This window comes from Primulina tabacum, chromosome 16, assembly GCF_025594145.1.
Source record: "Primulina tabacum isolate GXHZ01 chromosome 16, ASM2559414v2, whole genome shotgun sequence".
Classification (NCBI taxonomy): Eukaryota; Viridiplantae; Streptophyta; class Magnoliopsida; order Lamiales; family Gesneriaceae; genus Primulina; species Primulina tabacum.
The window spans coordinates 32,205,131-32,228,696 of record NC_134565.1 but is presented as its reverse complement, the minus strand read 5'-3'; the positions used below and the strand labels follow the sequence as shown (position 1 = coordinate 32,228,696).

General features: G+C 36.5%; 4 protein-coding genes across 6 annotated transcripts; 1 reads left to right on the top strand and 3 right to left on the bottom strand.

Moving 5' to 3' along the window:
• Positions 1–1,871: 1,871 nt before the first annotated feature.
• On the top strand, positions 1,872–7,278 carry LOC142528907 (ethanolamine-phosphate cytidylyltransferase-like). 3 transcript variants are annotated; one of them, XM_075634180.1, is made up of 10 exons: positions 1,872–2,133; positions 2,800–3,228; positions 3,961–4,196; positions 4,431–4,609; positions 5,078–5,149; positions 5,523–5,590; positions 5,782–5,902; positions 6,414–6,479; positions 6,566–6,688; positions 6,910–7,278. In XM_075634180.1, exons 2-10 carry the CDS (start codon positions 2,876–2,878, stop codon positions 6,979–6,981), a joined length of 1,290 nt encoding a protein of 429 aa, XP_075490295.1. In that variant the 5' UTR covers positions 1,872–2,133; positions 2,800–2,875; the 3' UTR covers positions 6,982–7,278. The 3 variants fall into 3 exon arrangements, with proteins under 3 accessions (XP_075490295.1, XP_075490293.1, XP_075490294.1); XM_075634178.1 differs by lacking the exon at positions 1,872–2,133 and adding an exon at positions 2,202–2,363; XM_075634179.1 differs by lacking the exon at positions 1,872–2,133 and adding an exon at positions 2,370–2,592.
• Positions 7,279–18,338: 11,060 nt separating this feature from the next.
• Positions 18,339–19,568, bottom strand: LOC142528503 (uncharacterized). Its single transcript, XM_075633553.1, has 2 exons — positions 19,417–19,568; positions 18,339–19,068 (listed from the first exon to the last, which is right to left on the bottom strand). The coding sequence occupies exons 1-2, from the start codon at positions 19,566–19,568 to the stop codon at positions 18,339–18,341; spliced, it is 882 nt and encodes a 293-aa protein (XP_075489668.1).
• A 64-nt stretch (positions 19,569–19,632) lies between these two features.
• On the bottom strand, positions 19,633–20,338 carry LOC142528502 (putative mitochondrial protein AtMg00310). The gene is made up of 2 exons (XM_075633552.1): positions 20,284–20,338; positions 19,633–20,186 (listed from the first exon to the last, which is right to left on the bottom strand). The coding sequence occupies exons 1-2, from the start codon at positions 20,336–20,338 to the stop codon at positions 19,633–19,635; spliced, it is 609 nt and encodes a 202-aa protein (XP_075489667.1).
• A 2,273-nt stretch (positions 20,339–22,611) lies between these two features.
• On the bottom strand, positions 22,612–23,445 carry LOC142529452 (protein SMALL AUXIN UP-REGULATED RNA 51-like). The gene has a single exon (XM_075634988.1). The coding sequence runs from the start codon at positions 23,302–23,304 to the stop codon at positions 22,816–22,818; it is 489 nt and encodes a 162-aa protein (XP_075491103.1). The 5' UTR covers positions 23,305–23,445; the 3' UTR covers positions 22,612–22,815.
• Between the last annotated feature and the right edge of the window lie 121 nt (positions 23,446–23,566).

The window sequence follows — 23,566 nt, the reverse complement described above, 5'->3', positions numbered from 1 at the left end:
CTCATTATTGCCTCGGGATACGAAACGATTTTTCGGCGGTATAAATACTAAAGCCTGTGTCTTATTCAAAACTCGGGTTGTAGCAGACCCCGGTATCCCATTTCATCTATTGGATGTTAAAAGCCCCGATGCTCTTACACACTCTGAATGATGTTTCAAAAGTACAAGTGTGACTGATCGAGACAGCGAGTCAAACTCTAGCCCGACTATTTTAAGGATGGGTGGTGATACCCCATAAGGATCCGGGTCATCCAGGATGACCCGGGTAAAATCCTCGAGAGCCTGAGCACTACGTCTCTTCCTGGGTGTTCAATTTAAAGCCTGGGCTCTCACGCAGCCACCCGAGCAATCTATTACCCGGGACACCTCGAGAATTGCACCACACTCGAGTGTGATTGATACAGGTAGTCTAATTTGTCAGAACAACTTGGGCTTAGAGTGTCCTAGAAGCCATCAGAAGCTATAAGTATGGGCAGCCAACTTGCCATATTTAGTAGGTGGCACGGTAATCGAGGTACATACCCCATTTTTTACTATAAATAGCAGGTATTAATGTTATTTAAACATTCTGAAATCTTTCAACTCTCAAGCATTACACATATTTTCTCTCAAATATTGCTTGTGTTTACCTGAAAAGTCTGCTGACTTAAGCATCGGAGTGGCCACGCCGGACACCCCTCCGGCACCCATTCACGAGTTACTTTCTTATTTACAGGTGCTATCCAGGCCATTAGCTTCACTCAAAATTCTCAAACACTATAAATTGTTGATTTGATCCGTTGGAGCTACTTACCCGGCTCATCCATTTCAGACAGATCACATCACGACAATTGCACACATAAATAAATTCAAGTCGCTCAAGAACATAAGCGGGAAAATCACGTCATGAAGGGGATGTGTGTGATTGCTTCATTCGCTTTGGCTCTTTGATTTTTTTTTTTATGTATATTTCAGAAAATAGACTGATCCAAATGTACACAATAAATTTTAAAAAATGGGTTGGACCAATTATTGAGCTGATTAAAAAACTTAGATACCATTAAAGTACACACAATTATAAAAATGGGTTGGACCAATTATTGAGCTGATTAAAAAAATTAGCTTAGCCTACAATTATATATATAATAAATATAACTAATAATAATACAAAAATAAGACGGGCCGGGGGTGGCTCGGCCACTGATTTGCATTTCATATATAACTTAGTTTTATATTTAGTAGTATTTTTTTTAATATTTTACTAATATATGTATAGTCATTGTTTGAATGAATTAAATAAAATTAAAATAATAAATTTGTTTGTAATTTTTTAAAATAATATTTTTAATTTGAGGCAAAAACAAACAAACATATATATTTGAGACATTAATAATATTATACTTCATTAGATGTGCTTCGTTAAAGTCGATATTAGGGAAAATTATAATTTTATCTTGTAAGTACATGTTTGTTATTTAGTTGATAACTTGTTAATGCTTGATTTTCACTTGATAACATGAATTTTTTTTAATCTGAAATCACTAAATCCAACTACTATTATTAATTTTTTTCCCCTACAAACTCGAATATTATTTAATGGTGAATCCGAACCCGAAAATTCAAAAGAGACGGGTTTGAGATCTACGAGAAATACGTGGTGTCTAAGAATACGATGAATTTTGTGTACTCGAATTTACAATTGTTTCAAACAAACAAAAAAATTTCCATCTGATCATTCTCACGCGCTAGCTCTTGGGGGCGATTTGCAATTTCTTAATGCTTTGCTTACACATTAAGTTTGGACCGAAGAAAAACTAATTTATAAAGCAGAGAATTCACCTGTGGTTTTCAAGTCAAGTAGTACGTTGACATATCAATGTCACGTGTCTATGTCAAGTTCATCATAGAAATTTTCAGTGCAATAGAAATTGAGTCGGTTTTCGCTTAACGGGCCAGATTGGATTTGACTCTGAATTAGTATTCAAAACTTGGTTGACAGATATTATAAACTTTTCTTGCTTTTGGAATATATATTGATTAATTAAGAAATTATCTCTTACCGTAAATTAAAGAAAGATGGTAGTTTTTTAGTATTATCGTTGCAGAAAATTAAACTAAGGAAGATATTCATACCAAGAACCAACAACGAGAAAGGTGAAAAGATTCTTATTGCAGAAGGCACCCATTTCGTGAAGAACTTTAATTTCTGGTCCAGCCGTTAGTTTTTATGTTATTTACAAATTAATATTCACATTTTTTCAATGACACAAAATCGAAATATCCGATCCGAGTAAATCGCTAGGAAGGACATCAAAAAGAGTCCTTTCCTGTCTCCCGTTTTCTTGATTTTTTTTTCCCAACAGCCCATCTGCACATTCTCTCAGGTCCACATGATTACGAAAGATTTCGTAATTTATGGTTACAGTTCATGAATTCTTGGATCAGGATTTCAGCTGGTTTATATTGAATAGATGTATTCAAGATTAGATTTTTGTCTGAAACTGACCTTGTTTGGTTTTCTTGCTTTGGGCTGATTAAACTCATGTTTTGATCTAATGTATTCTATTCTTGAATTACTAGCCTGTTCCTGAGTTATTCTGATTCGATTCAACGGTAAAATAGGAAAAATCACCTTTTGATTTTCTTGCCAATTTTATTTTTGTGAGCCTCATGTTTCTTTTCCGCGATTCCATAAATTTCCTGGATTTCTGACCTCAACCTCGTTTCTTATGATAAAAAAGATTACTTTTTTTCTGCTTTATCGCATTGACTGACATTGATCTCTTCTTAATTCTTAATTTCATTGCGGTGTATCTTCAGGGTTCGTGTCTCCCCTTACATTGATTAAACAAGGCCTATAAAGGGCCTCGAATATCAAAGAAAAAAGAAGAGCCAGATGGAGTTTGTGAACAGTAATTTGATAAGAGATGGGGTGAATTACTACCCACATCTATTTGGTGGTATAATGCTTACTTGTGCATTGCTAAGTTTTTCGACAAGCTACTTCGGTGCGATTAGTGTTCCGACCGTGCCTTTCCTTATTCCTCAATTGAGGTTTTTTCATAAGAAAAAGAGCACCAAGAAACATGTTCGCGTCTATATGGATGGATGCTTCGATCTGATGCACTATGGCCATGCAAATGCTTTGAGACAAGCAAAGGAGTTGGGGGATGAATTGGTTGTGGGAGTTGTGAGCGATGAAGAGATCATTGCGAATAAAGGGCCTCCTGTTTTATCCATGCAAGAGAGGTATTAATGTGGTGCAAACGAATTGTGTATGTTTTGAAATGTCTCTTTTATTTTTGAACCGGAATGAGTGTTTCTCCAACGATATTTAGCTGATTGGCTCGATGAAGTTAGAAAAACGAGTGCTTGCTATTTAAGAGCACGGTAAGCTTCATTAATTGGAATAATTGTGTCATAGATTTTATGTGATCTTGGTGAATTGAATTTCATCGTTCAATATTCATTCAGAGTCTATCCGGGATTTTGCCTTTCATCGCTCTCTTTTATCTTGCGAGATTTTCCTTCATTGGAATGAACAATGAACTGCTGACTGAAATAAAAAAAGATACTGGTGCATCAGCTATCGTGGGTGGTAAAATGTATCTCGGGTGCTTCTAATTTTCGCAATGCAGCATTTGGGATTTATGGATACTTCGTGTTTTCCGGGTTTTGTCATCCATATTATGATAACATTTTACTCAATGATAAATATTTTGAAAATCTTTCATCCTGAAAGGCTGGCCGACATTGGAAAATATTTTTTTTCCTTTTGGAAAACTTTTTAGATTATTTACCACTCCTTTGATTTATATTTGTATTTGTACTTATTTCAAATTCAGCATGCACACTCAATGCTGTAATGAGACAAATTCTTGGTTACTACCTGTTTCATTTCTATGGACAGATCAATTTTACCCCCGAGTATGATTACAGATGATTTTTGTACTTGTGATCTAATTTGAAGTTTGTTTTCAGGCTGGCCCTTGTTAGTGGGTTGAAGTGGGTGGATGAAGTAATTGCTGATGCCCCATATGCAATTACTGAAGAGTTTATGAACCGCCTTTTCAACGAGCATAAGATTGACTATATCATACATGGTGATGATCCCTGCACTCTACCAGATGGAACTGATGCATATGCTCTGGCAAAGAAAGCTGGTCGGTACAAGCAAATTAAACGCACTGAAGGCGTCTCAAGCACCGATATAGTTGGTAGTAATCACAGTTGTTCTTTTTCATTGAAATCCGCTTTGAAAGATTTTAACTTGGAATGTTAGTTTCTTGTTGGATAAACTCCAATAGAGTAGTTTCTCCAACGAGGGTGCGCACTGAGTCTTCTGACCATAAAAAATGTCTCAATATGAAGATTCTGGTTGTCACTCAAGTGTCTCCGTGGAATTGTTTACAATCTCATTGTTTTAATTGTCATTATCATTATTTGTGCAGGTAGAATACTTTCTTATATGAAAGATGTTGAGGCCAAGAAAGCAGGCTTGGAATCAGGTCACTCGGGTGAATTCGAAAACTTAACTAGCCCGGGAAGTGAGGAGTCTCGGGTTAACGGAGGACACATCTCTCATTTCCTGCCAACGTCAAGACGAATAGTGCAATTTTCAAATGGCACGGTATATTAAAATTCTTTAAGCAATTTCATTGAGTCGTCGCACAGCGAACTGAGGAAATCCTTATGATGAAACCAGTCTTCTGCCCAAAAAGTGTAGATAACTTTTAATTTGTTATTCTGTAAGCAGTGATTTTGCACAGTGTATGTGTTCGAGAAATAGAGGCATCATCTAACCAATTTGGCTGGAGAAGAATTACAAAGTAGTGACCTTTATATTCTCTCAATTTGTTTCTTAAAACAGGGAAAAATATAATGGCGTCTAATCAAGATTACAAACTTCAAAACCATTGATTAATTTAATGTTAAATGTTTCAAAGTCATGCTTGGTTTGTATTTTCATGGGGTCTTCTACTATATTGTTCGTCTGTATGTAATCATGCATTCTATTTAATTTTCACCGAGAACAACTTTATTCCTCACTTTTTATATTTATGTTGATGAAAGTTGTAAATTATCTTAAAATTTTTAGGGACCTGGACCAAATTATCGTGTTGTGTACATTGACGGGGCATTTGATCTTTTTCATGCTGGGCATGTGGAGGTATCTTTCTGAACTTCATGAAGCTTTCAGTGGTTCGGTCAATATTTTTGTTAAATGTTTTCATCGAGAGAGTTGCTTTTATTTTAACTAGATATAGCTTTGCTAAAACTTTTTTTCTCTTTGATTAATAAATCAATATTCTCATTCAAGATATAGATCTCTCGATTGCTTCGTGAATTTTTCAATGATAATCATAATCAAAATCCAGCCTATGCAGTTACAAAGCAGTCAAATTAGAGCTTTATAACGATGCTAAAAAGAAACTCAATTAATTAACGTAAATAAAAAGATTATCATCTCAAGCCTATTTAAATGAAATTTTAAATTTACCCTTTTATTTGTTTCCAACAAATTTGCGCTTTGTGATTTACAGATTCTAAAAAAAGCCAGACAGCTTGGAGATTTTCTTCTTGTTGGTATTTATACAGACCAAACTGTGAGGTATGATCCGTTGCTTCGTATTAAGCACTTGCTATTCCTTTGTATGAATCAATAGTTGCAGTCTCATGGCTTCTGTATCAACAAATAATCTTCGTACAATATTAAAATTGAAGATGAAACAAAAATATCAGCATCATCAACCACACCATTTTGACCATGTTCTTAGTGTTACGATGATTTTTGTTTTATAGTGAGCTCCGTGGGACTCATTTCCCATTGATGAATCTACATGAGCGTAGTCTTAGCGTTTTGGCATGCCGCTACGTTGATGAGGTCATCATTGGCGCACCTTTGGAAGTTACTAAAGATATGGTGAGTCATCTTTTGAAGTAATCAAAAGAGATTGTCTTTTATATTTCCTGGAAATTGTTCTGCTTCTAATGGTATTCTTGATAGACGGATAAAGTAATTTAAAAACTCAGGTTAAGGGGGTTGTGTTGGTGAAAAAGGGTAAATAAATTTCGTTGTGCTGATTCCCTTATACCATCTTTGCACCTTTGTGTCAAAATCATCTTCAAAATTTGGAATTCAAAAATTTAAGCACCGACTTTAATGGTCAACCACATCTATTTCCCACGAGATTGCGAATTATTTTCAAAATATCTCCTAAATACTCATTGTCGCACTAACTTTCCCTGAGATATCCAAACTCGTGCTTTAAGTTAGTGTTATCAATAACTAGAAAATTCCCACGATGAAAACGTGAACGAGGTTTTGAATTGGACATTCAAACTTATGTTAACGTGTGAGTTATATATTTTGACTTGCTGTGATTAACAAATTTATTGTTCTTGATTTGTTTTTTATGTTCGGCATGTAATAGATTACAACGTTCAACATATCTTTGGTTGTGCATGGGACGGTCACCGATGGTAACTGTTTCTTGAACGTAAGTGAATCTTACTTCTACATGGGATTTAACTATATTGTGGAAATGCTGATATCTTAGAAAAAAAATTGTTTTGCTTAATGCAGGGCAAATCGGATCCTTACGCCGTTCCCAAAAGCATGGAAATTTTCAAAATCCTCGAGAGCCCTAAAGATATTACAACCACCTCTATAGCCCAGAGAATCATTGCTAACCATGAAATTTATTTGGTATTTTTCTTGGTGTCAACTTTAAGTTTATATCGATCTTTTGAATGTATAATCTATCCAATTTATCTGGAGCAATGTCGTTTACTTGTACCATCCTGCTGGCCGGGACGGTATCAAAATCCTTAAGATAGTCGAGATTTAGTTTTGTCTTGCTTGTCCACTTCTTGCCATATGAATACAAGTATCCAAGTTATTGAATTGAACCTTTCCTACTTTGACAGAAACGAAATGCCAAGAAAGAAGCAAGCGAAAAGAAATATTACGAAGGGAAGAAATATGTTTCCGGAGACTGAGAAGCCTAGGAAAAGACATCTCTGTTAGGAAAATTTTTTGATGCTTCTTTTCTTGATTTTTCTGACACGATTCAAGTGAAGATGGAGCCATGTAAATTTGTACTTGGAGAATATGTGGAGAAAAGAACCAAGGCGCGCGATGGATGCAGTTTAGACTTTAGGCAGTAAACCTGATTTAGCAATTTTACTTCCTGTATACTATCAGCATAGAATGCGGATATTAAATTTACATAGTTTGACTTTGTAGGAGTATTATCGTTGCCTTGTAAATTTGTGACAAAATTTTTTAGTCCTGCATATGTTATTTCATGTCGTAGTTGGTTGAGACCCGACGATTTCGTGTGAATTCGACTCCAATGTATCTGATAACTTGCTGAGATAATAGAGGTGAATATGAACATACATCTAGGGATGTTAACGAACTAAGTCGCACTCGAGCTATTCGGAGTTCGACTCTACAAAAAGCTCGTTTGATATCGTTCGTTAAGCTTATTGTAAGGCTCGAGAATTCGATTACCGTAATCTGAACTGATTTGGGTGTATTTACCGTAATCTGAGATTATTCTGGGATGATTTCTTAATTAATTGAAGTGATTATAGACGGAACGGAGTGGACCGGAAAAGACGAGAACAGACGCGAAATATGTGCGAAGGAAATGTCATGCGCGCACATGCGCGAGTTGGTGCGCACACATGCGCGGTTTTGACAGAAGACTCCGCGCATATGCGCGGCGTGATGGCGCGCATATGCGCGAGGTGTCCAGTAGCCAAGGAAATGCTCGACGCATATGCGCGACGTGAACAGGCGCATATGCGCGAGCAGGGCAGAGAGTTCGGCGCACATGCGCGGCGGAAGGCGCGCATATGCGCGAGTCATGTGAGAAGCCGAGGGAGAACTCCAGAGAGTTTGGCGCATATGCGTGATGTGGATGGCGCATATGCGTGATGTGGATGGCGCATATGCGCGAGGTAGGCAGAACATTGCGCGCACATGCGCGACTTGAAGGCGCGCACATGCGCGGGGTGTCCAGAACGTTGGGCGCATATGCGCCGAGATAGTACGCGCATATGCGCGAGAGCCACTGTGAAGACACGCGCGGAGACTTAGTGTCTCGCGCATATGCGCCGAGTGATGTCGCGCATATGCGCGAGACGTGGATTGCAAAGGAGCGGGCCACTTGCCTTAATGCATGTAACGTGTATATATATATATATATATATATATATATATACATGTCTTCTTAAATTTCAGAAAGAGGAAACCGAAGGAAAATCGATTTTGGTGCTTCAAGTTACAATCGTTCAAAATCCGTCTGTCCGAATTGTAATCTGACTTCAGTACTGCAATCCTATCAACGCAGGCTACAACTGGACGTAAGTTTTGTTACGTTTTGACATGTTCTGAAATTATGATGTTGTTGAAATTGAATACACGTCATATATGATGTTCTTGACATGTTAGACATCATAGAATCGAAGTCAGATTAAGAAACGGACTGATTATGGAATTGTTATGAATTTTCAGGGTATATGGATTTATACCAGACAGATTTGAATTGTGGATGGATTATAAATTGTATCGGATATGAGTTATGATTTTTGGAATTGATTAATTGAGATTTGATATCAAATTTGTATTGTTATTGAAATTATGAGTTGCACCGATATTGATTATGAGTTCTGGTATTATATCTGCGGTGTTGAAATTGACGGGGTTATCGAGACTGTATTTTTATACCGTCGAAACATCAGTTGATTGATATTGATCAGATTCGGTATTGATTTAGATGGTATTGTGATATCATATGTCGATGGGCATTGATCAAATTATGTTTTGATTTGAGTATTAATCAGAACAGGTTTTGAACTGAGTTATATACTGATATTGTATCTATTCAATTGTCATTATCAGATTTGGGTATGGACAGAGTTGACTTCGATACTTCGTCTTCGTCGGACCGAGAAGATAAAGGTATAAATTAATGTTGAGTTGGGATTGCACAACTCGAGTGAGGTTTGGCTCGAGTTTCCCTAAATCACATACTTTACCTTATTGTATCGATTTGATTGATGTACTTGTTCTCTTGATTTATAGACAGCAGGTATTAGACGAGTAATCTTGTGAAAGAAGTGCCTGATAGTGGTGGGATCGCCACGGGCACATTGCACGATGTCACAAGATAGTGTATTGGCGATTGTGCCAAAGTCTGTCACCGGATGTTTGGCTATCGATGTGGATAGAATTATAACTTCTTCTATTACTGATGATCAATATTATATCGATGTGGATAGAATTGGAGCTTCTTCTTCTATTACTGGTGATCGGTACCGTATCGATGTGGATATAATCATAACTTCTTCTATTACTGGTGATCGATATTATATCGATGTGGATAGAATCGGAGTTCTTTCTATTACTGGTGATCGATACTATACCGATGTGGATAGAATACGAGCTTCTTCTATTACTGGTGATCGATACTATACCGATGTGGATAGAATACGAGCTTCTTCTATTACTGGTGATCGATACCATATCGACGTGGATAGAATTGGTATTCCTTCTATTACTGGTGATCGATACCCTATCGACGTGGATAGAACGGAGTCTTTTCTATTACTGTTGGTCGATATGGGAATGCTGACTTCTGGAAACCGGGATCCCTAGACTAGGATTGAGTCTAGTCTTAAATGTGGAGTCATGAGTTTACTTGACAGTTTCTATTGATTTATGTTGATTATGTTCCTGAGTGTGGTACATATTGATTTATGTTCCTGATGATGGTACATGTTTAGAATATGATTTATTCTTGATATGGATTTATATTCTGATTTGAATACATGTTAGACATATCTGTTATATGCTTTTATATTGTTTTTATGATTGCATGTATACATGATTTATACTGAGAATATAATTCTCACCGGAGTTATCCGGCTGTTGTCTTGTCTGTATGTGTGCATGGCAACAGGTGGGATAGGATCAGGGTCAAGAAGAGAAAGAGGCTGGACTAGATAGCGTGGAGATCCGGGCTTCGAAGCAACTTAGGATTCAGCACTGAGATATAGTTGAACCTAGTTGAATTCTTGTAGATAATACAAGATTTATATGTTTATGTTTAATATGTAATTTGAATTGAATTACATTACGTTTCCGCTGTGTATTTTTAAAAAAAAAATTAGACCCTGTTTATTATAATTGTTTGAATTATTCCTAACGACGATTAAGGAATGAATTAGCGTCCGGGTCCCCACAACAGGTGGTATCAGAGCATTAGGTTCCAGCACGGTAGGTTCTAGAACTGTAGTTCTTGAGATTGAGATAGAAGAGAGTGAGCGGGGTAGATTGAGTTATCTTTCCTGCATGTGATTGCTAGCATGATATTATGTTTTACCGCCTGGATTTATATAACATATGATTGAATATAATGTTGAAATTACATTGTATATGCTAAGATTTCAGTATATTTTTACTGGCTATTAAGCTACATGTTACCTGAATATCTAAGTTGATTTGGTAATATGTATTATTTGAAACTGGATCAGAACCAATTTTTGATCAGAGGTAAGCTGATCAGGATTGGGATTGAGACGGAATGGTCTCCTGTTACTACTAACATCTGTGATTATCAGATATTCCTCCTAGAAGAGTTCTAGTACGAGGTAGTACTTCGACTGATCTGATAGATGTGTCAGAAACTCAGATGGAAATAAAGTTGAAGGAGTTTCAGTTATTTCAGCCGCCGATTCTGAGTGGTATCGAAACGTCTGAAGATTGTGAGAACTGGTTTGATGATATGAAAATACTGTTTGATTTACTTGATTGTACGGATGAACAGAGAGTTAAAATGGTGCCTAACCAGTTACGAGAAGCCGCCAGGAGTTGGTGGATTACAAGTAAAAGAATGTTAGAACAGAAAGGTACAGCGATTTCGTGGGAAACATTCAGAACTGAATTTTATCGAAGATTTTTCTCAGTTTCGTACCGAGAGGACAAGAGTGCAGAGTTTGAGAATGTGAGACAAGGCCAACTGAATATTGAAGAATATGTTGCGAAATTCTCTACTCTACTGCGTTTTGCTCCTAATGTAATTGGGAATGATGAAGCTGTAGCGGATCAGTTCATCAGAGGATTGAACTCGGAGATAGTTGCATTGATGAATATGCAGTGACCTTATCATTTTGCTGATGCCTTGAGTAAAGCGAAGAGAGCGGAGGCGAGCCTGATTAGACAACTAAAAAGGGTGTGTGCGATACAACCCCAGACACAGCAATCCCCTCTCCGATTTGATCGCGGCAGCACGAGTGGAAAGCAAGATTTGCTGAAAGCTCGAAAAAAACCATTCAAGAAGTTAGGGAGTGGACTGAGCGGTTCATCTAGCTCCAGTGGTTCTAGCCCGAGTTATACCGGAGTTTATTGTAGAACCTGTGGAGGGAGACATCCCATGGAGCAGTGCCAGGGAGTGACTGGTCGGTGCAATATCTGTAAACAGCAAGGACACTTTGCTAGAGTCTGTCCACAGAAAGGTTCCCGAAGATTTCAGGGAGCAGAATCATCTGGTGGTAATGATCGAGGAACAGACCCAGGACACACGTGATGATATAGTGGCAGGTAATAATATTTTATGATTATGTTGCATATGTATTGACATATACTAATGCATTCCCTACAATTATCTGTGACGGAGTTGTATTAATATATATTGTACCTGTTGGGTCTGTATTACTGTAGTATTGATCATTGTACCTTTTGGGGAAAGGAATTGATATCAGTGAATTCTGTGATATACTGGTTACTGCAGTAAAAAGAGAATGAGATTGAATTAGATTGTATTGTACTTGTGTTATCTGATTTTGATTACATTATTGATAATGATATGCTAACAAGTACAGAACTATTATAGATTCTTGCCAGGAGATGGTAAGATCCGGACCTGAAATGGCCGATGAATGAATGATATACGGTAAGGATTCTCGATTTTGAATTCCTTGATATCCGTATTATGTATGATTCGATGATTATCGAAAAGAATGGAGTAATTCTTTATGTATTCAGTTGATTACTGAAGTTGAGCCTGTCTGGGAATGATTTTTCAGTAGCAGGAGAGTTGCTATAGTCGTTCCATATGAAATTCCGGATTTGTCTTATATAAGGGAGAGTGACTTCAGCCTTGGTTTGATATCAGGTATGGATTTCATTTTAGACTTCTGTACAGAATGATATTGATTGAATTGAAAGAACTGAAATGTCAGTCAGAAGATTTACGGCCTGAGAGTTAGAGTTACATCTGATTATGTGTTTCTCTTAGAAATACTTCAGTTCTATATATGGGTTGATAAATCCTGTGTTCCAAAGTGTTCTGATGACATTATGCTCGTTTTATCTATGATATTTTGATATATTCACAGCGTATGATTGGTTGAATCGAACAGTTGAAATCTGTATTGAATATTCTGGGAACTGAGATTGTTGTATACAGAATTGTTCGGCTATGAATCCAGATTGTATTCAGAGGCTGTGATATCTGAAGATAGTATACTGATTGATTGTAGCACAGTTGAGACAGTGATCAGATTGTTCAGAACTTGATTTCGATAGTCAGAACAATGTGTTAATCAGAATACCAGGTAGGTAATGCTTTATTTTATATAATTAGCTGGATTGTTTGTGCTAGATATTTCGAATTTGAAATGACAGGTATTGTCAGAGGCACACGGTAGTAGATTCCGTATTATTCTAGCAACAAGAAATGTGTGATAATACGAACAGACAGTTTTGATGTAAATAAACGAAATCAGTTATGTCAGAGTTGTATTGAAATGTCTAAATCGCTGACAGATGAAGACAGGAAGATAGAAACCAGGAAATTGGTTATACAGATTATCGATTCTTGAATAGAAATGGAGGTACATTTCTATGAATTTCGTGATGAAACTATCGAAAATCTTGCTATGACGGTGATATGATGTGATTACTATTGAACGATTGTTCAAATCTGCGGATGTTATATTGTACAGGATGATGTACAGATATGACAAGACGACTGAGAGGTAAGTCAGAAAAGGTGTCAGATGGTATTGAATGCCAGAGTTAATTATATTATACCGTGATTTTTGGTTGATTTTAAACTTTTGGCAGAATGTATAGCATAATGTTTTATCTATGGATTATAGATTGACGGATAGTTGGAGTGAACTATCTAGATACTGGAGGATATCCAGGAACTGTAGTGCTAGATTTTAGCACTAGTGACCTGAGATCTTATCACTTTATGAATTATTGTACAATAATAGCTATAAGATGAGTATCAAGATAGCTCTAGTCGAGGTATTGTACAGTGAGTACTACGGATTTTTCCTGAATGGGAATGATATTACGGTGATATTTGAGATTGCATTTGATAACAGCTGATGATATTGATTTGGTATGAGCTGTTAATTAATATATACGAGTGTTGTATAGCCAATATTTGCAAGTAATTTTATCAGAATGGTTTGATAGAATGAATTTTCTGAAGTAACCTTTAGTATACATTTCTTCCTTATCTGAATTGATTGCCTGTGATTTCGAGGACGAAATCATATCTTAGAGGGGGAGAAATGTAAGGCCCGAGAATTTGATTACCGTAATCTGAACTGATTTGGGTGTATTTACCGTAATCTGAGATTATTCTGGGATGATTTCTTAATTAATTGAAGTGATTATAGACGGACTGGAGTGGACCGGGAAAGACGAGAACAGACGCGAAATATGTGCGAAGGAAATGTCATGCGCGCACATGCGCGAGTTGGTGCGCACACATGCGCGGTTTTGACAGAAGAGTCCGCGCATATGCGCGAGGTGTCCAGTAGCCAAGGAAATGCTCGGCGCATATGCGCGACGTGAACGGGCGCATATGCGCGAGCAGGGCAGAGAGTTCGGCGCACATGCGTGGCGGAAGGCGCGCATATGCGCGAGTCATGTGAGAAGCCGAGGGAGAACTCCAGAGAGTTCGGCGCATATGCGCGACGTGGATGGGCACATATGCGCGAGGTAGGCAGAACATTGCGCGCACATGCGCGACTTGAAGGCGCGCACATGCGCGGGGTGTCCAGAACGTTGGGCACATATGCGCCGAGATAGTACGTGCATATGCGCGAGAGCCACTGTGAAGACACGCGCGGAGACTTAGTGTCTCGCGCATATGCGTCGAGTGATGTCGCGCATATGCGCGAGACGTGGATTGCAAAGGAGCGGGCCACTTCCCTTAATGCATGTAACGTATATATATATATATATATATATATATATATATATATATATATACACATGTCTTCTTAAATTTCAGAAAGAGAAAACCGAAGGAAAATCGATTTTGGTGCTTCAAGTTACAATCGTTCAAAATCCGTCTGTCCGAATTGTAATCTGACTTCAGTACTGCAATCCTATCAACGCAGGCTACAACTGGACGTAAGTTTTGTTACGTTTTGACATGTTCTGAAATTATGATGTTGTTGAAATTGAATACACGTCATATATGATGTTCTTGACATGTTAGACATCATAGAATCGAAGTCAGATTAAGAAACGGACTGATTATGGAATTGTTATGAATTTTCAGGGTATATGGATTTATACCAGACAGATTTGAATTGTGGATGGATTATAAATTGTATCGGATATGAGTTATGATTTTTGGAATTGATTAATTGAGATTTGATATCAAATTTGTATTGTTATTGAAATTATGAGTTGCACCGATATTGATTATGAGTTCTGGTATTATATCTGCGGTGTTGAAATTGACGGGGTTATCGAGACTGTATTTTTATACCGTCGAAACATCAGTTGATTGATATTGATCAGATTCGGTATTGATTTAGATGGTATTGTGATATCATATGTCGATGGGCATTGATCAAATTATGTTTTGATTTGAGTATTAATCAGAACAGGTTTTGAACTGAGTTATATACTGATATTGTATCTATTCAATTGTCATTATCAGATTTGGGTATGGACAGAGTTGACTTCGATACTTCGTCTTCGTCGGACCGAGAAGATAAAGGTATAAATTAATGTTGAGTTGGGATTGCACAACTCGAGTGAGGTTTGGCTCGAGTTTCCCTAAATCACATACTTTACCTTATTGTATCGATTTGATTGATGTACTTGTTCTCTTGATTTATAGACAGCAGGTATTAGACGAGTAATCTTGTGAAAGAAGTGCCTGATAGTGGTGGGATCGCCACGGGCACATTGCACGATGTCACAAGATAGTGTATTGGCGATTGTGCCAAAGTCTGTCACCGGATGTTTGGCTATCGATGTGGATAGAATTATAACTTCTTCTATTACTGATGATCGATATTATATCGATGTGGATAGAATTGGAGCTTCTTCTTCTATTACTGGTGATCGGTACCGTATCGATGTGGATATAATCATAACTTCTTCTATTACTGGTGATCGATATTATATCGATGTGGATAGAATCGGAGTTCTTTCTATTACTGGTGATCGATACTATACCGATGTGGATAGAATACGAGCTTCTTCTATTACTGGTGATCGATACTATACCGATGTGGATAGAATACGAGCTTCTTCTATTACTGGTGATCGATACCATATCGACGTGGATAGAATTGGTATTCCTTCTATTACTGGTGATCGATACCCTATCGACGTGGATAGAACGGAGTCTTTTCTATTACTGTTGGTCGATATGGGAATGCTGACTTCTGGAAACCGGGATCCCTAGACTAGGATTGAGTCTAGTCTTAAATGTGGAGTCATGAGTTTACTTGACAGTTTATATTGATTTATGTTGATTATGTTCCTGAGTGTGGTACATATTGATTTATGTTCCTGATGATGGTATATGTTTAGAATAGGATTTATTCTTGATATGGATTTATATTCTGATTAGAATACATGTTAGACATATCTGTTATATGCTTTTATATTGTTTTTATGATTGCATGTATACATGATTTATACTGAGAATATAATTCTCACCGGAGTTATCCGGCTGTTGTCTTGTCTGTATGTGTGCATGGCAACAGGTGGGATAGGATCAGGGTCAAGAAGAGAAAGAGGCTGGACTAGATAGCGTGGAGATCCGGGCTTCGAAGCAACTTATGATTCAGCACTGAGATATAGTTGAACCTAGTTGAATTCTTGTAGATAATACAAGATTTATATGTTTATGTTTAATATGTAATTTGAATTGAATTACATTACGTTTCCGCTGTGTATTTTAAAAAAAAAATTTAGACCATGTTTATTATAATTGTTTGAATTATTCCTAACGACGATTAAGGAATGAATTAGCGTCCGGGTCCCCACACTTATCGAGCTGAGCTTGAGATCGATTTCCAGATTGAGAATTTTATCGTACCAAATCAAGATCACACAATATTATATATATAATATTAAATTCCCAACAAATGTTAATAAATTAAATCGTGTGTGAGGCCGCCCACCCTATTTTTAATCTGAATGGGAATAACGAGTCAATGACCCATCACATAATATAGAATAAAGCTGGTATTTTGATACTACATATCTCTTTATTCAGAATTCCAGTTTTTTTATAATAATAATAATAATAACAATTTACGCAAGTTACGAGTGGCATTAATTTCATGGGCGGGGACTGGTCGGCAATAACGTTGTACGATGAATGTATCTGCCCCAGTCAAGCGACCCAATCTTTCCGCTAGTAATTTTTTATTTTAAAATTTTTTTCATAATTTTTTGCTTTAGTTTATATGAATATAACCATTTATTATTTTAATTCGATAATAAATATGAGAACTAATTACCCTTAGAATAACTCATCCTTTAAAATTTTCAAAAATTATCAATTATACATCAGAAATTTGGAAAAAATATTAGAGCAGGTCTCTTGTGAGATGGTCTCACGAATCTTTATCTGTAAGACGGGTCAACTCTGCCGATATGCACAATAAAAAGTAATACTCTTAGCATAAAAAATAATATTTTTTCATGAATTACCCAAATAAGAGATTTGTCTCACAAAATACGAACCATGAGATCGTCTCACATAAGTTTTTGTCCAAAATATTAATCATATGAAAATGTACAATAATTCACAACCAATGGTAAAAACAAATAATTAATTTGTGGTATAACTGATAGAAAAAAATATTTCACTCAATAAAATCAACACATTAATTATTCCATCATAACTTCTTTAAAAAAAAATAAAGAACCAGACTTTGAAAATGGGTTCAAATTTATTTTAAAAAAAAAAGAAGAAGTGATGAATGTATATTTATTTACCTAATTGAATAAAGATCCCCAAAAAAAATCGTAATATAATATTATTACATCTCGAGATTTGGTATTTGAAAATTTCCATAAATGGATTTCCGTATCTCCCTCTCCTAGGTTTTCATGAATGGACGTGTTGAAAGTACCAAACACGTCCTTTCAATTTCTGACTTTTTCCTGCAAAAGCCTCCTGCCTACCCCACCCACCCACATGTGCTTCCAAATCTAATTTACAGTTTTTAACAAGCCTTTGTTTGGTTCAAATCTACTACTAAACAATATTGACTGGGTCACGTTAGATGTAAATTTAAAGTCAGAGAACGAAAAATAAAAGAGAAGTAATTTTATTTAATGATATTTTTGTAATTCAGAACGTAAAATGTAAGTTTGAGTGTAATCTAAAATGTTTACTCGTAACTTTTCATTAATTTCACCCTTTGTATAGGGAAATAAAGGGATTTGGATCATCTACTTTGTTCAAAACACAATACTAACACTTTTTACACGATATGATATAGGGAAATAAAGGGATTTGGATCATCTACTGTGTTCAAAACACAATACTAACACTTTTTACACGAAATGATCACATGATCATCTTGTGGACATCACATCATATAAGATAAATTTAAAAAATTGTCGGATCATATGATTATCTCGTGTAAAAAGTGCATATCACTTTGTGTTGTTGTTTTCAACCCAGCAGAGGATCCAAATCTGAAATAGAGTTAGGGATTATACCAAATTTAACATGTGGTATATATTAATCATGCATAATTCATCTACCTTATTTAAAACTAAAAACCAAATAAGGCATGCGTGATTCATGCCTTTAATTTTGTTTTGTTCAAATGTAATGTGCATGAAAATTGTTTTTCCAGACCTAACTTGATGTGTAATTCGATTTGTGCCGCTAAATAACGAAGCAAACAACAATTAAAGGCGACAATCACGCCTCTTCATATTATATATATACATATGTTTTAATATCATGGTTTTAAAATTGTTGGTTTTGTTATATAACAAAAAATGTTGTTTTCTTTTTTTTTTTTGGAAAGGTAAGCTTGTAATTAAATTAAGATAAATCGTTCATTACAAACTCAACCAACCAACGAGGAAACTCCCCATTCAACCAAACAAAGGGTGAAGGGGACAAAGAAGCAAATTTAGCCAAATTATGAGCAACATTATTAGACAATCTAGGCTCATAAACTATGTCAGAGATAAATTGATCTTGCACCAATAGATTGAAGTCGGACACACAGGCTCCAATGTAACCGAGGTTTTCATGTACGGCTTTGACTGCTTGCACTGCCAATACAGAGTAATAAACAACTAGAACCTCACGAAATTTCTTTTCATAGACCAATTTAACTCCTTCCCGAATAGCCAGAAGTTCACCATGGGCAACAGATAGAGGTTGAGAGATTTGCTTTCCAAATCCTAACAATAATCTCCCCTGATAGTCTCTAAGAACACCATCTATGCTGTATAGGTTAGAGTTTTCATTAACACAAGCGTCAACATTCAGTTTGTAGGTACCTGTAGCTGGTTTCTTCCATCTCTTGTTAGCAGATTCACTATGAGATGCGACCTCTTGATAATCGAGGGCCTTAGCTCGTTGAAATTCTGAAAGAAAGGTCAAACTCCACGAGACATCCTTGGCCATGCTAGTTCTGTTTGTATCATGAATCATATTTTGTCTTTCTTTCCATATGGCCCAAGTTTGAATAGCAAATTTTTCAAACTCAACTTTTGATAGTTTATCCCTCATCCATCCACAAAGATCAATAGTACTGCTACTTCTTTCCAATCGAAGGAATAGATAGAATTCAGTATTTTTCCATATAGGCTTCGATGTGGCACAAAAAAATAAAGAGTGGCATGTTGTGTCTTGTAGGTTGAAACAAAGCACACAAGCTCCAGAAGTCGGGACATGGTGCCTTAGAAGATTGAGATTTGTATGTATAATATCATGGGAAACATGCCACCAGAAAATACGCACCTTCGGCGGAATAGAGAGACCCCACAGGAATGTCCACCACGTTTGCAACATGAGCGCCGATTGGTGGGCTGGTTGTGTAAATAATCCTTGTTGTAGGCGATAACCATCACGAACCGAATATTTCCCTGTCTTGTCAAATCTCTAGGACCTCGTATCACAATAGTTCTTTGTCGGCAGAGGAATCTTGAGAATCTCCCCCGCTATCCAAGGGTTAAAGTTATTAGATATAAGGTCCATATCCCAAGCTCCATCCTTTATCAATGTGTCCACTGTGGAGTCATTTCGGTCTATTCCATCCATCCTCCCTAGCGTCGAGGCCATACTAGGAATCCACGTGTCGTCAAAGACTCTTATGGACTTATCGTCACCAACCCTCCAAAGGAGTCCCCTCTCCAGAAGCCCTTCTCCAGAATATTGATCTCCAAATATAAGATGGATTGCTACCCAAAGCCGCCTTCAACACTTCTCCATGTTTAAAGTACCGTCCCTTAAGAATTCGGGAGGCTAAAGAATCTGGAAATCTAATCAATCTCCAAACTTGCTTCGCCAGGAGTGCTCGGTTAAAATCCTCCATTCTTCTGAAACTCATACCACCATGTACTTTAGGCTTGCATAATAAATCCCATGTCTTCCAGTGTATTTTCCTCTTCCCATTTTCCACTCCCCACCAGAATTTAGCGCACTCCCTCTCAATCTCAAAATAAATAGCCTTGGGAATTCTGAAACAGTTTATCGCATATGTTGGGATAGCCTTTATAACAGCTTTAATCAAAGTCTCATTACCTCCACTAGAGAAATATTTGTGTCCCCATCCTTCTGTCTTCTTCACAACTCTTTCCACAAGATACTGGAATTGGAGGCGCTTGCTACGTAGAGAAATAGTGGGGAGGCCAAGGTAAATCTCATGCCTCTGAATAACTGGGAATAGTGAGAATAGATTTAATCGTCTCCATTACCAACGGACGAGTATTGGTGCTAAAAAAAAGAGCCGATTTTTCATAGTTAATCATCTGACCCGAAGCTCGTTCATATAGGTATAAGCATTCTTTGACCCGAGCCCCATCCTCCATTGTGGCCCTGAATAATCAAAGGCTATCATCTGTGAAAATAGGTGTGACACTACTGGACAAGTTGAGGCAATCTTCACTCCTCGAATCAGCCCCCTAGACTCGTAAGTGGTGAAAAGTCTAGACAAGCCATGTGCACATAGAACGAACAAGTAAGGCGACAAAGGGTCTCCTTGTCGAAGTCCACGGCTTGGAAAGAATGTGTCTTTTGTGAGACGGTCTCACGAATCTATTTTCTTGTTCATAATTAAAATGAAAATTAATAATTTTAACATAATGCAATACATTTTCATTATCGAGTCGGACTGAAGATCTATCGCACAAAATTGACATTTGAAACAATCTCACGTGAGTTTTTGTGAATCTATATTAAAACGAAACCCTGCACCATATGAAAAGAGTCTCGATCATTTGAGAATTCGTAATCACCAAGGTTGAAAATCTTCAAAGAATAATAGTGACAATTATTAAAGTTTAAGTGAAATTAGTGGAATCCCCTGCTAGAATACCGTCACATAGAGGGGTACCTCTTTTGTACGTACATTGCCTTTTTCTGATCTGGCCAACATCACTCCAAAAAAGAAAAGCAGCAACCGCCCCCATACACCTGTTTCAATATGAATGTGACACGATCACCTCGGTTCAGTTAAAATGTTAATGAATACAATATATATATATATATATATATATATATATATATTAAAAAAACTAATTTGTATAGGTGTCGAATTTTAAAAAAGATATATATAAATAATACCTACGAGAATCTATCGATTAATCGAACATCATACTCATGGATTTTTCAAATCAACAGAGAATCGACCACATTTTTCTTGTCTAATTGGATAGAATGAGAGATATATATAATATATATATCGTATATATTATGTGTTATTTTATGTTACTCGGATACATAATCTTATATAATCTTAACAATATTCGACTTATCATAGTTGGGTTTCTACACATAAAGTATATCATACTAATTTATTTAATATTTTGAAACCTCATAATTAATTAGATAATTTTATTGAGTTTCTTTTATTAGATGACTTGTTCATAGTACAATTAAGTAAATTACTTGAGCCCACAAAATAGATGAACAAATTAAAACTTAAAAATATGAAACAATTGCACAATTTGCAGGGTTGAGTATCTTTCTCTCTACCTCATTCACTCATGTCAAGAGAAGTGGATTCCAATTTCCAACTCCACTTTCCATGTGTTTTTGTCCCGTTTAACTCGTACAATCCTCCCTCACCAAAAACACATTGATCTTTGTTTACTTAAATAATAAAAAAAAAACACACACTGATTTTTAGTAGTTGAAAAGGGGTTCCATTCCTATGCCTATACGACCATGTGCGTGATGAAGAGAAAAAGGTACAGCACAAAGTCTTACTATTTCTCATAAGTTCTAAAAAGAACCAAAAAAAAAAAAAGTCTCTTGTGAGACGGTTTCATGAATCGTTATCTGTGAGACGGGTCAATCCTACCGATATTCACAATAAAAAGTAATATTTTTAGCATAAAAAGTAGTATTTTTTCATGGATGACCCAAATAAAAGATTCGTCTCACAAAATACGATCCATGAGACCGTCTCATACAAGTTTTTGCTAAAAAAAATTTGATAAGAAAAATAAAATATTATTCTCTTTCATTGCCTCGCTGTGCCATGCTAATGGAATCTATTATATCATGCGCATGCCAATTTTCTTTTGAGGTAACCTATATTTTGAAACACATAAATTTAAGTGAGACAGTTTCATTGTAAATCCGATCTGATAAATATTACTTTTCACTTTAATTTTGAATTGGATTGACCCATTTTAAAAAATTTAATCTACGAGATCGTCTCACGTGAAACATACTCTGTTTTAAAACGACATTCATATGATTTACCTTTCATTAATTATTACATTACTCCCCGATTTTCCATTTTTAGCAATCCAATAAGTGAACAAGATGAAAATAAAAATGATTTACCTTTTTATATGTGAACGATTATTTTAATCGGGGTAAAAGTATTTAATGCTATTTTACTGATCATTTACTCAAGTCGAAATACGTTTTGCATTTATATGATAAATCGAATAAAATACTTTGTTTAACAAGAAAATGCCTTAATAATACTAATAATAATGATAATAATAAGATGCCAAACAATAGATATTCAAAATATAAAAAAATTGTCAATTTTTCCATAACTAAAGTTCAATAAATTGTTTTCTTATAAAAAGAAAACAAAAATCAATCGATTGACAATTCCCCTCGAATCAAAATTAAAATAAAAAGGGTATAAAATTCTTGAAAATGGATTTTTTAAATAATATCATCTCGTTGAGCAGCCAGCAGACCTCCATTAAAACTAAAACTGTGGCTTCAAGGATGGTCAGAAAACCTAAAAACTAGCTAGCAAAGGGGCAATGGATTACATTGTTCGCTGCAAATCAAACCCTAGCAAAGGGGATAACTGGGCTCACTGATAAACCCTAGTTTTGTGCAGCAATGGCGTGAAGGAGGCATGGCTAGATTCCGACGCCGAAGATTCTTTACAAGACGACTGCTCTAAACTATCCACACCCATTTCGGAAACCTTCTTCGAAAACTCGTCCAGCCCCAGCCCACAAAATCTTTCCTCGTCTTCCTCGAGAAACACCAAGATCTTCGTGAAGAAACCTGGGTCGCATGGGAGAGCCAGGCCACCGGTGGTCTGGAACCCGAACTCCTCCTCCGCCATCTGGAGAAGGGACACGAAAACCGGAAGGTTAAGAAACCGCGTCGGAATCACGAACCGGCGGCGATCCGGCCCAACGTAGACGGCGAGGAAGCCGTGCGGCGTGGGCCGCTTTGAGGCAGCAGAATCGTCGGAACGGCGCCTAAGGCTCTTGGTTTTCCAGCGTCTGACGACTTGCCTGAGGCGTACTATTTGGGTTATCATGTTGACTTTCTTGATCGCGGAGGCCATTGATCGAAGAAGAAATGTAGAAATTTGCAGAGGTGTTTGAAGAGTTAGCAGAAGAAAGTGTTCCAGTGTGGGAAGAAAGATTGATGAAATTTAATTGAGTCGGAATGGTTTCGAATGGCTGCTAAAATCATCATCGACAGCTCATTTACTATAATAGCCCTAGGTCTTTTCTTCCTTTATTATTCTTGCAACACGAATTTAATTGTGTTTAATTTTTTTTAAAATACATAAATAAAATTAAATAAATTATAATGTATTTTAA

Bases quoted from the DNA above. Each gene is read 5' to 3' on its own strand.
- LOC142528907 (XM_075634180.1), top strand. From the start codon at position 2,876: ATGGAGTTTGTGAACAGTAATTTGATAAGAGATGGGGTGAATTACTAC. The intron at 4,197-4,430 runs GTAGTAATCACA...TTATTTGTGCAG, and splicing joins CTCAAGCACCGATATAGTTG to GTAGAATACTTTCTTATATG. The intron at 5,903-6,413 runs GTGAGTCATCTT...GGCATGTAATAG, and splicing joins TGGAAGTTACTAAAGATATG to ATTACAACGTTCAACATATC.
- LOC142528503 (XM_075633553.1), bottom strand. From the start codon at position 19,568: ATGGATGGAATAGACCGAAATGACTCCACAGTGGACACATTGATAAAG. The intron at 19,069-19,416 runs GTCCTAGAGATT...TCGATTGGAAAG, and splicing joins AAGAACTATTGTGATACGAG to AAGTAGCAGTACTATTGATC.
- LOC142528502 (XM_075633552.1), bottom strand. From the start codon at position 20,338: ATGGAGGATGGGGCTCGGGTCAAAGAATGCTTATACCTATATGAACGA. The intron at 20,187-20,283 runs GTCAGATGATTA...CACTATTCCCAG, and splicing joins CCTATATGAACGAGCTTCGG to TTATTCAGAGGCATGAGATT.
- LOC142529452 (XM_075634988.1), bottom strand. From the start codon at position 23,304: ATGGCCTCCGCGATCAAGAAAGTCAACATGATAACCCAAATAGTACGC.